Source organism: Onychostoma macrolepis, chromosome 06 (genome assembly GCF_012432095.1).
Source record: "Onychostoma macrolepis isolate SWU-2019 chromosome 06, ASM1243209v1, whole genome shotgun sequence".
Classification (NCBI taxonomy): domain Eukaryota; kingdom Metazoa; phylum Chordata; class Actinopteri; order Cypriniformes; family Cyprinidae; genus Onychostoma; species Onychostoma macrolepis.
Genome location: NC_081160.1, coordinates 8,729,882 through 8,742,199, shown reverse-complemented (window position 1 = coordinate 8,742,199; position 12,318 = coordinate 8,729,882). Strand labels below are relative to the sequence as shown.

The 12,318-nt window shown below is 38.4% G+C and overlaps 1 protein-coding gene across 3 annotated transcripts in view; it reads left to right on the top strand.

Moving 5' to 3' along the window:
- The first annotated feature begins 159 nt into the window (after window positions 1-159).
- gpd2 (glycerol-3-phosphate dehydrogenase 2 (mitochondrial)) overlaps window positions 160-12,318 on the top strand; it is a 28,797-nt gene continuing 16,638 nt past the window's right edge. The window contains exons 1-9 of one of the 3 annotated variants that reach the window (XM_058778622.1): window positions 160-278; window positions 1,633-1,737; window positions 4,300-4,471; window positions 4,853-4,977; window positions 5,624-5,721; window positions 6,485-6,648; window positions 9,277-9,441; window positions 9,830-9,974; window positions 10,078-10,271. In XM_058778622.1, coding sequence (XP_058634605.1) covers window positions 1,639-1,737; window positions 4,300-4,471; window positions 4,853-4,977; window positions 5,624-5,721; window positions 6,485-6,648; window positions 9,277-9,441; window positions 9,830-9,974; window positions 10,078-10,271 — 1,162 coding nt within the window. In that variant the 5' untranslated portion in view covers window positions 160-278; window positions 1,633-1,638. The other 2 variants (XM_058778624.1, XM_058778621.1) reach the window with 2 other exon arrangements.

The following is a 12,318-nucleotide window of genomic DNA, read 5'->3' as shown; positions in this document are numbered from 1 at the left end:
TAAACAGTGCCTTAAGTGTGTTCGTACACCGTCCCTCATAAAGGATGGTCTTACAAGTGCGTCTACAATTAGACGCCTGGACACGCCTTCCTAAAAATGATTGGACGAGAGCTGTGAATCCTCTATACTGATTTGTCCATCCACCTGTCTGTCAAATACTTCCTGTCATTGTACTTCCTGGATTCCTGAATAAGTAACATTGTAACATCACAGTTGATACCTTCACTGTCCATGATTTTCCTTTTTAGACATCATCATCATCACCATCGCCAAAAGCAGTAAGTAAAAACCAGAGGTCTCGGCATATTATTTGCTGTAGCCTATTATTTGCCGTCGATCGTCGAGCCTGTGTCCGATCTATTCTTGGATGCGAGCCAGCCACTGTTGCTCCAGCCCATAATGTGTCAGTTCTTGAAATGTATGTCGTAGAAATTGTCTCATCATAAGTTAAATTCAAAGCGGTCTTTGTTTTATGTTATCGCACAATGTATTTGCAACGAGCTCGATGGGTGATGGTTGATTCGATGTCAATAATAGGGTTCGTGTGAGTTCATGTGATTGAATGGATGGATTATGAGTCTGTATTCATCACTGTTGTCTTTAAGAACTGAGAATAAAGGCAACTGTTCAGATTTTTTTTTTAATAAAGTGAAAACGGTTCGTGGTAAGATTGTTAGTCTGAATTACTGTACATGTTCACACTCCATTCTAGGAGTCTCATATTCGCTTGATTCTCGTACACGAACTGTAAAATAATAACCTGTAAGATCACTCTCAGACGTTGTGGCTCTCTCTCTCTCTATGCACTTGGTTTGCCATAAACGGACCATGCGGGACAGGCGTGAAGTCAAGCAGTGTAGTAAGAATGACTCATTCACTTCCTCTAGTATCATGTAGTGAAATGACTTGCATCCCTACCTAGAGCATTAGGTCGAGATTGGTTATGGCTTTACTTTGACCTTCACCAGAGATTGTCAGTTTTAGGATTCATACAGTAGTTGTTTAGCTACATGAACTGGTCTTGTACATATCCGTTTTGTTTCATTTTGACACAAAACACTGCTGAGCTGTAAACAAGTGTTACAGGTTTGTTTAATTTGACCATGCCAAGGTCAGGGAATGTGATTGGGGTGATAAGGAAGTTATTTTATTCCATTTTCCTTTTCTTTTAGCTTCTCAGTATGACTGACTTTTATAGCAATGTATTTGCCTTAGTTATCATAAAATCAGTCATGTTTTCATAAAGTAACTTTGAGATGTATTGGATATGTGTTCTTTAAGGTTCTTTTTTTTTACAGCCTACATACACTCTTTGTCAGCCCTTTACAATTTATGTTTTCTCTTTTTTTAACTTGAGAATAGCTAATTTTAGTTAATTGAGTATAATTTCAAGACACCGGAAAGGAGGAGTCAGTAACACAGGCAATTATAAAACAGAGTACACTTAAAAAATGTAATGTGATATATAGTCGTTTTCACGCATAAACACAATGACGTTATTATGTTAAAATCTATTATTTATCCTAATAATATACATTATAAATACACAGTGCATTGCAAAATGCTTATGAGGATTTGGAAAAATGATACCAACATGACGTTTTCCGTTTTTAATTTTTTAATCTGTTTCAGGGATCAATGGCTTTCAGAAAGGCAGTGAAGGGAACCCTAATAGGGGGCGGAGCTGTAGCAACAGCCTTCGGCCTATCACAGTTCTTTGAATACAGGAAGAATCAGGTATTGTTTTAAATATCATCAGTGTTGTTGCTCTACCATATCCCGTCTAAATATAAAGATTTGGCAAAATCTTTTGACAAATACCAAACATTTTGTTTTCACATCTCACATCCATACAGTGACTCCTACAGGTTAGACTGCAGAATACACAGACAGCAGCTGTTCACACCCATCTGTACCACAGCATGTCTTGTCCTGACTCGGGAATGTTCCCTATGTGTTTATACAACCTTAAAGATACAGCCTTATTCAGGACAGTATAACTCTGGCCCTGTGTTTTGATCTTAAAGCCATGATCAGTTTATAGCTATTTATAACTATTCCCTATTTATAATTCATAAAGGTTTATTCTTGTTTTCATATGGTCAACAAACGTATTGGACAGATTTCTTGAATTAGTGCTAAAAATGTTATTAAGATTAGACCTTGCAAATCCAGATACATTGGAAAATCTCATTTGTACCTTTAGCTACCGTCTCAAGTCTCCAAACTTACCCCGTTCTCTCTCTAGGGTAGACCACCGTATTAAAATCAGGTTTTGTTTGCTAAAGGGAGATTACACTTGAACAGTGATACACACATTGTTTAAAGGATCTCTCTTGAATATGTAATCATGAACAATCTGATCCCCATTCACGCCATCAGGGAGTGTGTCACACACCATGTTCTGTCCGTATTTAAACTAGTAAGAATCCCAGGGGTCTTGTCTGTTTAGATGCTATACCAAATAACGGAAGGTCAAGTAGATTAAGATAATCAACAAGGCTTTCTGAAACAAATGAAGAAAAAAAGATAGACCCTTGAAGAGCAATGGGAGTCCTGATTTTCTCTCTCATCATTTATTTAAATCTTCCCAAGCCCATTTTGTCCATTATCTTGCATCTCAACTGTTCCAATCCCAATGAAACTCCAGGGAGCGAGAGAATTATGCACTCTCAAGGACATGGTTTCCATGGAGATTGTCATTACACGATTAATTTGTTAAAAAAAAAAAGAAAGAAAACAGTTAAAGAAGATCTTGAGTTTGGATATTTTTTCTAACCGTCTTCAAATTTTGATACCAACATGAACACTCTGCAAGACTTCATTGGATGTATTGCAGCGAGTCAATCAGATCACCTTCACGTCACATTTGCATCCCATGTTAAGTGTTTCACTGACACAAACTTTTGTTCTGATGTTTCTCCATTTATTTGTTTATTTATCCCTCGTGTCATCTCAATGCAGCCTAAATGGGTAAGCAAAAGTCAAAAGAGAAAGAATGAATCTTCTTTCAAAAATTGCTTGCAATCATGCATGTGGCAGATGCTAATCTTTGGGATTGTAATGTTAATTTGGTGAGTGTGTGTGTGTGTGTTTGTGAGTGCCTGTTTGTCTCCTCTATGGCAAGGGCACTGTTACACTCTGGCTGAAGTATCACTCTGCGGTGGCCGATTGCGTATTTGCATGAAATTCTCTGTTTCCGTCATGCACTTGTCCTGATTGCAGGACAGCCTCTCTTAATAGTGTGCGGATGTTTTAAATATGTCTGTCCTTGGAAATAGACACTAATTACTGAATCTTGTTTTTACATGCTATTACTGTCTAAATTGCAAATGTCTGGGCTCATTTGGTCATTTGCAAGTCAAATGGACCCTACGGGCTTTTGGGGGCAGATTGATGTAATCATTTAGGCCAAATGCTAACGAAAAAATGAATAAAACGTTTCATTATGGTTAAAACCCTCGACACCTAGCGTCGCCCAGGCTTGTTTTCTCTTCATTTGAATTTTGCGTCTTTTTGCCTTCGTGTGACCGATAGATTGGCAGCTGTTCATTCGCAATTTCATACTGGCAGTCCCTCTGTTTGACTTTATGAGAAGACTTCAAAAAAGAGGATTTACTGAAAAGAACAGTTGATTTGGGGAGCTTAAATTCCTAAACTGATATCAATCTTAAGTATGAAATATCACATATTGCTGTCTGTTGTATGAAAGGTCACAGTGCAAGTTGCCATAAAGAGTGACCATGTCATCAATGTTAATTTTTATTAATTATTTTAGTTGAAAATAAAACTAGCATTGTAACCTAGAACTAACTGAGCTAGAACTTTGATAACCCGACATTTGAGATGAACAATTATGCATTCTGCTTAATTCCTATGTCTTGGCATGCTGACTAACATAAAGTTTCATGAAATATATTCATGTCTTGATGTGAGTGATTATTATGAAAAGTGCATGTTCAGTGTTTTTCTAGTAAATTTCTAGACATGTTTTCTTGTTTTCTTTAATCTAAATTAATCTGTTTTAATTTACATTATTATTATTATTATTATTTTAAAGGTCAATCCAGAACGAATGAAAGCCTTATGTTTGGATCTAGATTCAGCAATGACCGCTTACATAATAATAAAGGGGATCTCCGTATTGTGCAAGATTGTAATTTTACATGCATTTTACAAGCTTATGGAATATCAATTCTGGATTGCATCTTTAAAGAGCCTAAAGCTTATTGTAATGTCTTTGACCACATTGTCCTCTTATGTTCTTTTTTCTGTTTCGTACCTGCTGGATATGTTCAGGCTCGGCTGGCATATGTTGAAGCGCAGGGTGAGCTAAAGGTGCCGTTTAAGGATGCTCTCCCAACAAGAGAGGAGCAGCTTTCAACACTGCGAAACACAGAGGAGTTTGATGTCTTGGTGGTGGGCGGCGGAGCCACGGGCTCGGGATGTGCCTTAGACGCTGTCGCACGGAGTATGTACTGTTTTGGACAAAGTTTTGCAGTTTTTACTGAGATAAACTTTGAATGAATGTGTTATTGTGCAGGTCAGTTTCAATCCAATAATAAATTTGCCCTGTATGCATTTTTAGTGTTAATTTAGTTTGTTTACTTTCTTAAATTTGATGTTTTATATTGGATTTTGATGTTTTATTCTCATTAGATGTTGTATTCCACTCAGGAGGCCAGGCAGAATGTGCCTGGGTGCAATAAGCATGTTGTGATATTACAGATAGTGGAGAAAGCCATATGTAAATGACAGCAGCTGCAGTCTAAATATTTGGCACCATAAGGTCTTGAAATGCCAGTGCATTGTCTAATCCGTTCCTTACCTGTCTTTCTGCCCCCTCGTCCAGATCTGAAGACCGCCCTGGTAGAACGGAGCGATTTTTCATCGGGCACCAGCAGCAGAAGCACCAAGCTCATTCACGGCGGAGTCCGCTATCTGCAGAAAGCCATCATGAAACTAGATTATGAGCAGGTGAAGGCCCCATTTTTCCCTATTTGCCCCTAATATTTAGAAGAAGGATTGCAAGGCCGCTTACTGTGACATTTTGAACACATCAAACAGACAGAGAAAAGCACAAACATTAAGTAGGATACTGCAGATCTGAAGTATCAGTGTGGAGAACGAATAAACAAAACTTACAGTAGCCATTAACTGTTTCAATAAGTTATCGATGCAAAAATGATACTGTAAATTATAATCAGAATTAGCAGCACTCAAAACCGACTGCAGACAGAATTGGTTGTTGGCCAACTTAATGTAATTTTTAAAATGCTTATTTAAAATATGAATAAGTATTTTACAAGGAGCAAAATGACCTTGAAATACAACATCACGTTTATATTAATTGCATCTATCAATATTTGCTGTCAAATAAAGCCTTGAAATGAAGATAATTTGAAGACTTTCATTTTCTATGGGTTTTTAGAGTGAGTGAGTTGTTTTTTTTTTTTTTTTTTTTTAATTTATGAGTAAATTAACATCTGTGGCCAGCATTTTCAAGTTTTTGAACATGAATTACATAACTTTATAATTCAGATTTTCCCTGAAAATATGTATACAATAATCCTCTTGAGCCAGACAGTTTTTTTTCTTAACAGATTTATTTCTTCTTTCTTAGTACATGATGGTGAAAGAGGCCCTTCATGAACGTGCCAACCTGCTGAACATCGCTCCCCACCTGTCTGCCCCTTTACCTATAATGCTTCCTGTTTACAAGTAAAGCCAGTTTAATCTAATTACTACAATAAAAACATTGACCACTGAAAGGGAAAAAATAAATAAAAAAGGAATGTAACTATGGGATTTAGACAGAAGAAAGTTAAAGAGAAACACTGGAGACATCCTAGATTCATAAAAGACAGTTTTTGTATTTAAATCCATTGATAAGTTCACAGAAATGTCATTGAGCCTTTCATATGGACACCTGCAGCAGGTAGGGCTTGGATATTCTGCGGATCAATGCTGGACCTCTCTCCTCCTCAGTCTCTGCCCCTTGTCATTCTGGGTTTTTAAAGGATCTTCCTGTCTTTACCATCATCATTACTAATTACTCGTGGCATTTATGCCTTGCTCTGATATTTAAAGCAGCCGGAGAAGTGTGAAAGGGTCATAGAAATGAGAAACCTCAAGATTACATCATTTGCCTGTCAGATTTTTTTAAACTTAAATATGTCACAAGGTGCTATATGACTTAGTGGTACTTGGACAAATCTAATTCTGCCCATGTACAACCATATCTATTTTAATTAGTAATATACCCTTATTAAAAAAAAGTTTAAACCAGTCTATTTTTAACCAGCAAACAGACAAGGCTGGGAAACCAATTAAGACCAGCAAACCGTTTAGTTTGGGCTGGCTTAGTTTTTTTTTTTTTCTCTTTTTCACCAGGGTACTCAAAATATGTTAGTATATTTTAATGCAGATTGTGCAGTGAATACATGAATACAGTAGCGACAGGGACTGTTGATGCTCTACACAGGTGGTGGCAGCTGCCGTATTACTGGGCCGGCATTAAAATGTACGACCTGGTTGCCGGATCACAGTGTCTGAAGAGCAGCTACGTCCTGAGCAAGAGCAAAGCACTGGAGCTCTTCCCTATGCTGAAGAAAGACAAACTCGTGGGAGCCATTGTCTACTATGATGGTGAGCAGGAGTGTATCTAAGGTCTTGCAACTATGCACATTTTCTTTTTCTTTTTCATCTCTTTTGTCCAATTTTAAATGCTATAAATGAATGAATTTCTAAAGTAATTTTAACTGTATACACTACCGTTCAAATGTTTGGGGTCAATAAGATTATTATTTTATTATTTGATCAAAATGCTGTAAAATGTTAACACTGAAATATCATAACAGTTTAAATTTTTAATGCATTTTAAAATGTCATTTAGTGATGGCAAAGCTGAATGTTACTCCAGTCTTCAGTGTCACATGATTCTATTGATTTGGTGCTCAAGAAACATTCCTAACCTTTTTTTTTTTTTTTTGTGCTGTAAAACAGTAAAAAAACCTTATGAGTAATGCCTTTGCCAAGCCTGTGGACAGAGATATTTTTTTCTTTATATAAGAAAAAAAAAATCTTGTTTGTCATTGATATCAATGATTTGTTATCAGTAAAACATCTACTATTGTGATTTGTTTTATGCGGCAATAAGTGCAATCTCATTTGTCTCTGTGACATTCCTGCATAATCTTTGTAAAACCGCCACCGGCTGTTGCGGCCGAACTCATTGTGCCCGTGTCTCTGTTGGACCGTCTGCGCCGCCCGAGGCTGCCACCAGGCAAAACTTCCATATGTTCCTGGTTAGTCTGGGTGTGCAGAATGTGTCCCCTTTACTCAAGGTCCCCTCCGTGGCAGCACAAGCCCCGCCCACCAACCCTGCCTTCCGGTGCTTCCTGTCAAACTACATTTGGCCCACGTTGATGCACACTGTCCCTCGCAGGGTGCGCGGGCAGCTTATATTCAGGGGGAGCGTGGCGGCTATCTGAGCAGCGATCTGTCACATCGCGTCCATCTGTGGGAGAAACAGAGGCAAAGAGACGTCTGGATGCTCTGTTCCCTGCCGCGCCGTGTTTACGTGCCGCCAGTGACTGCGTTAAAAAGCGTCTTCATTTGCGTATGTATGTGTGTGGAGAATCGAAACCGGCGATTGTAATGACAGTTTAGAGGTTTTATTCCTTCTTCTCCCCACGTCCGATCCTCCCTCTCCCCCCTCCACCATCCCTCCTTCCCCTGGGTTGTCAGCCGGCTTTTCTCTCCAATTATTCAATCTGGAACAATCACGGCCGTGACATTTCCGAATCTGACCTTCTCCGCTGGAGATCGCAGCCTGCCTGTCGCTATTTGCCTCCCTCTATTTCTCTCCCTCTCTCTCTCTCTTTCCCCTACTCGCATCGCACTCTCTCGCTTCTTCTCTTCCTGTCCCTCATCCTCCTTGAATCCTCTCTCCCTTTCTTTCTTTCACTATCTCATCCACATGCACGGCCGCCCGTCACTTCCCTCCTCCGCTATGATATGTCATTCATTCTTTCTGTAGGTCTTTTTTTATTAATCTAATCTGACGCTAAAACTTCCTTATCTGCGTTTTCAGTCATTTGTAATGTCGCTGTTTCTTTATTTCATTAGAATTCCGCTTGCAGCACAAAAGCCCTGCTCTTTTCGCCATACCTGCAAGCTGTACTCTAATAAACATTCAAGCTCAACCAAGCGTTTCTTGTCTACTGCTGCAGGACACAGCTTTCCGTGTGAGCTGTGATTTGTCCCCTTACATGATATTAACAATATTCCAACATGCATATGTGTGTATTATCCTTCTCTACATGGGTATTTTGATTGGAGTGCAGAGCCATGAGCGCTGAGGCAAACCCAGGTTCATGGGATCTCTAACAAAGCATGCTGGTGCCTTCACCGCACATTATTCTTTGAGAAGTGTGCCCTTTAAGCAGGCTTCCTGCCTGTGTTATTATTTTATTGTCTGGTGGAGTTGCCCTGAGCATGTGTTAGCATTAGACATGCTTACGTGGGTTACCTATCCCTCTGGTTCTTTAGCATCGAGAACACAGACCCGGAACACAGAGGCTTTTTTTTAAATCTAGTAGCCCTTTCGTTGCCGTAATAGAGTGATATCGCATTGGCTTCAAGGTTTCCTGTAATTCATGTTTCAAATGTGTCTGAAATAGTTTAAATGCCTCAAAAGGCCCTATAACAATATTGTGCCACTTCAAACACTGCAGTCATGAAGCGAGTCATAAATGGGTGCAGTGGCCTCTGGCATGTACAAAAAAACATTGTGTGCCTACTTAACTATGTTATGGGAATGAATTTCTACTCAGAAATAAGCTAAATCTGATGAAACCTCCCAAAAACCTTAATTTGGAGATGTCCTTATTTTTAAAAACTGTATACAAATAAAGTAAATATAAAGAAAGTAAAAAAAAAAAAGTTTTCTGTAAGGCTTAGATTACAGTATCTAAAAAAATTGAAGTCTATGAAATGTCCCTATTTGAATGTATGACTAAAAGAGTGTGTGTGGCCAGTGTATAGTTTTGAGTTAAGAGGTTAGGTAATTCTGACAAAAACATTTTTAGAGATTCTTGTTCAATGGGAAAAATGTGTTTTATAGGTGCATTATACTGTAAATGTGTGTGTTCTAAAAATGCAACAAAGCAAGCACTTATACCTAGCTTTATTTTAAAATATTTCATACGTCTCATTTATGAAAACATTTATGTTTTTTGTATATGTGACACATTCTGCTCTGGCTCTTTTCAGGACAGCACAATGACGCCCGTATGAATCTGGCCATCGCTCTTACAGCGGCCCGTCATGGTGCTGCTATTGCTAACTACACAGAGGTGGTTCATCTGCTAAAGAAACCAGACCCAAAAACAGGCCAAGAGAAAGTTTGTGGAGCCCACTGCCGAGACATAATCACAGGTAAGATATGCCCAGACCGAAAACTAAATTAATTGTTTTAGTGACAGCAAACTGACATTTCAAGTGAACTTTTGAGAAACAAAAATGTAATGAACGCTCATGAAATGACAGCTCACACAAAAGTTACTTTCAAACCAAGTCAATCTGTGTAATCAACTTAAACAAATTGTGAAATGTAAGCATGGAAATCTTTTGCCCTTGTACAACATTTCCATGCACCTTAAGACATGAGATGAGATCTTTATATCATTTCCCCACAACCCAGCACTAACTAAACATCTTTCAGTAACCCCTTTAAATTTTCTGCTTATAATCCTTTTATGAGGAGATCTGTCTTCTGACCCCAGCCGCGTTGAGTTAGTGTAACACCTCACTCTGCTGTTCACAGGGAAGGAGTTTGACGTTCGTGCCAAATGTGTCATTAACGCTACCGGCCCCTTCACTGACTCACTACGCAAAATGGACAACCAGAAAACCGCCAACATCTGCCAGCCTAGTGCAGGAGTGCACATTGTCATCCCTGGATATTACAGGTACTTTCCTGAATCCTTCAATCATATTGTACCTTTTTTTCCACAAGTGTAATTTTATGGTGTAACAGTGTATGGAGAGATTACATACGTATACCAATTACAGCCCAGACAACATGGGGCTATTAGACCCCGCAACCAGTGATGGCCGTGTCATATTCTTCCTGCCCTGGGAGAAGATGACTATCGCCGGCACGACAGACACGCCCACTGAAGTCACAGCCCATCCCATCCCAGTGGAGGATGACATCAACTTTATCCTGAGCGAAGTACGCAATTACCTCAGCCCTGACGTAGAAGGTAATACTACCCTGTCTATGCTTTTTTTCTTTTCGAATAAAATATGTTGCTACACTTAGAGCAAAACGAAAACTGAAAATCTTATTAAAAATGCAATAGTACACTTTTTTTTTTTCATTAATTTCCACACTTATCAGTGCTCTAACACTAATTTGCCCTGTTTAATAAAACTAGCCCATTGATTGTATACCCCTAAAGTCCAGGTTCACTTTGTGACCTAGGCAAAACAAGACATTTATTGTATATTGTATTATTTTTCTTAACTATTCCAGTTCCATTACTTGTTTTAGAACTTGTTAGATCTCTTAATGTTTTTGAAAGAAGTCACTTATGCTTACCAAGGCTTGTTGATTTGTAAAATGCTAGTCAACAGCTACAGTCACTTTGAGAGTAAAAAAAGTATATCAGGTATCACAAAATTAATACCAATGGCTTCTGACAATATATTGCGATCTTATGAAGCAAAACAATCCGTATGTGCAAGAAACTGAATGTTATTTACAACATTATGTACCTGTATTACCATTAGATGTGGCAATAATTGCCCTTAAGTCTGTATTATACTGTTTGCGTTGTATTGTTTTGATTAACTGAAGAAGACTCATTCCTTCATTCAGGAATTGTTTGTATTACACTGGTTGTAATGTATAGTTCTTGCCAGGGGTGTCACTATGGATTCTGGGATCCCCCTTGGTTGAAAATGTATTCCGGTCGACTCCCCTACCCGAAGGCCCCTGTAACTCTGTTCCACCACTGCCCCGTCCTACGCTCCTAGTTCTTGCTGTAGATTCAGTAGCACTGTTGTGGTGCTGCTGAATAGAGAAACAGGAAATGCTTCCAGAGTACTGTAGTACCGTTCTGTTCACAATGCAACAACACGTGCATGGTAACCAAATTTTTTTTTTTTTGTGTGCAAAAGCATTGACATTTTGATATTTTTTTGGGAAAAGTCATACCAGATTTTCTCAAAATGAGGATGGTTAGATAAAATTCAGTTGAACTGACTAGATTTATATATGCTCTGTCATTCAAAAGTTTGGGGTCTGTAAGAATTTATTTTATTTTTTTATGTTTTTGAAAAATGTCTCTTATGATCACCAATGCTGCATTTATTTGATATATAATAAAATAAATGTAATATCAAAATAACTGTTTAATTTATTTAATGCATTTTAATAGCTTTTTGTAATACAAATTATTATTATGATGGCAAAGCTGAGTTTATTTTGAATAGAAATTTTGTTTAACAATGTAAAAATCTTTGCTGTCAATTTTGATCAATTTCATGCGTCGTTGCTGAATAAAAGTATTAATTTCTTTAAAAAAAATCTTACTGACCTTTAACATTTGAACAGTAGTGTATGAATGGGTGATTTCTGCCACGTTTTAGACAGACATTTTCTCAATAATGAACTTAATTATGAAAGATGAAAATGCTTTATTTCTGCATGCCTGTTGATGAACAGACAGACAGCAATATAGACAGAACGGCTTGTATTGGTTGTGTTGAGTCTAGTAACTACTAGCTGGGACTGATAACTATTCCAAGCATCTTCCTTTGAAAGCGGAGGTATTGATTTTTGAGCGCAGCCCTCTAATTGTTCAAAGCGCCGTGGATGCAGGCTTGATTGCTTGATTGATTAGCTTCATAACTAATTTTACTTCACAAAAAATGCTTCCTCCTTTCTCTGATTGTTAGGCAAGTCGTTAAGAGTTTGTTGAGTCTCGTTATCTCATTCAGCACTGCATGTGTCTTTCAGCTACAGTAGAAAGTCATCCGGCTGTTTGTTATTAACATTACGTGTGCTCATAAACCGCAATATGACGGCTGCCGTGTGTCTGGGTGTCTTCTGCTTTGTTCCGGGCGTGAATAAGCAACCAAGCGACTATGTTGACCTGGGAGGGTTGTATGAGAGTGTGAATAAAGCAGATCATGGAGAATGAGGATGGAATGACACAGAGACCTTGCCTAGATGCAGGGTTGAGGCTGGACTGGACTGGACTCTGCTCTAGTGAAGGCCGCTAAAGGGATTTGGCTGTGGGAGAT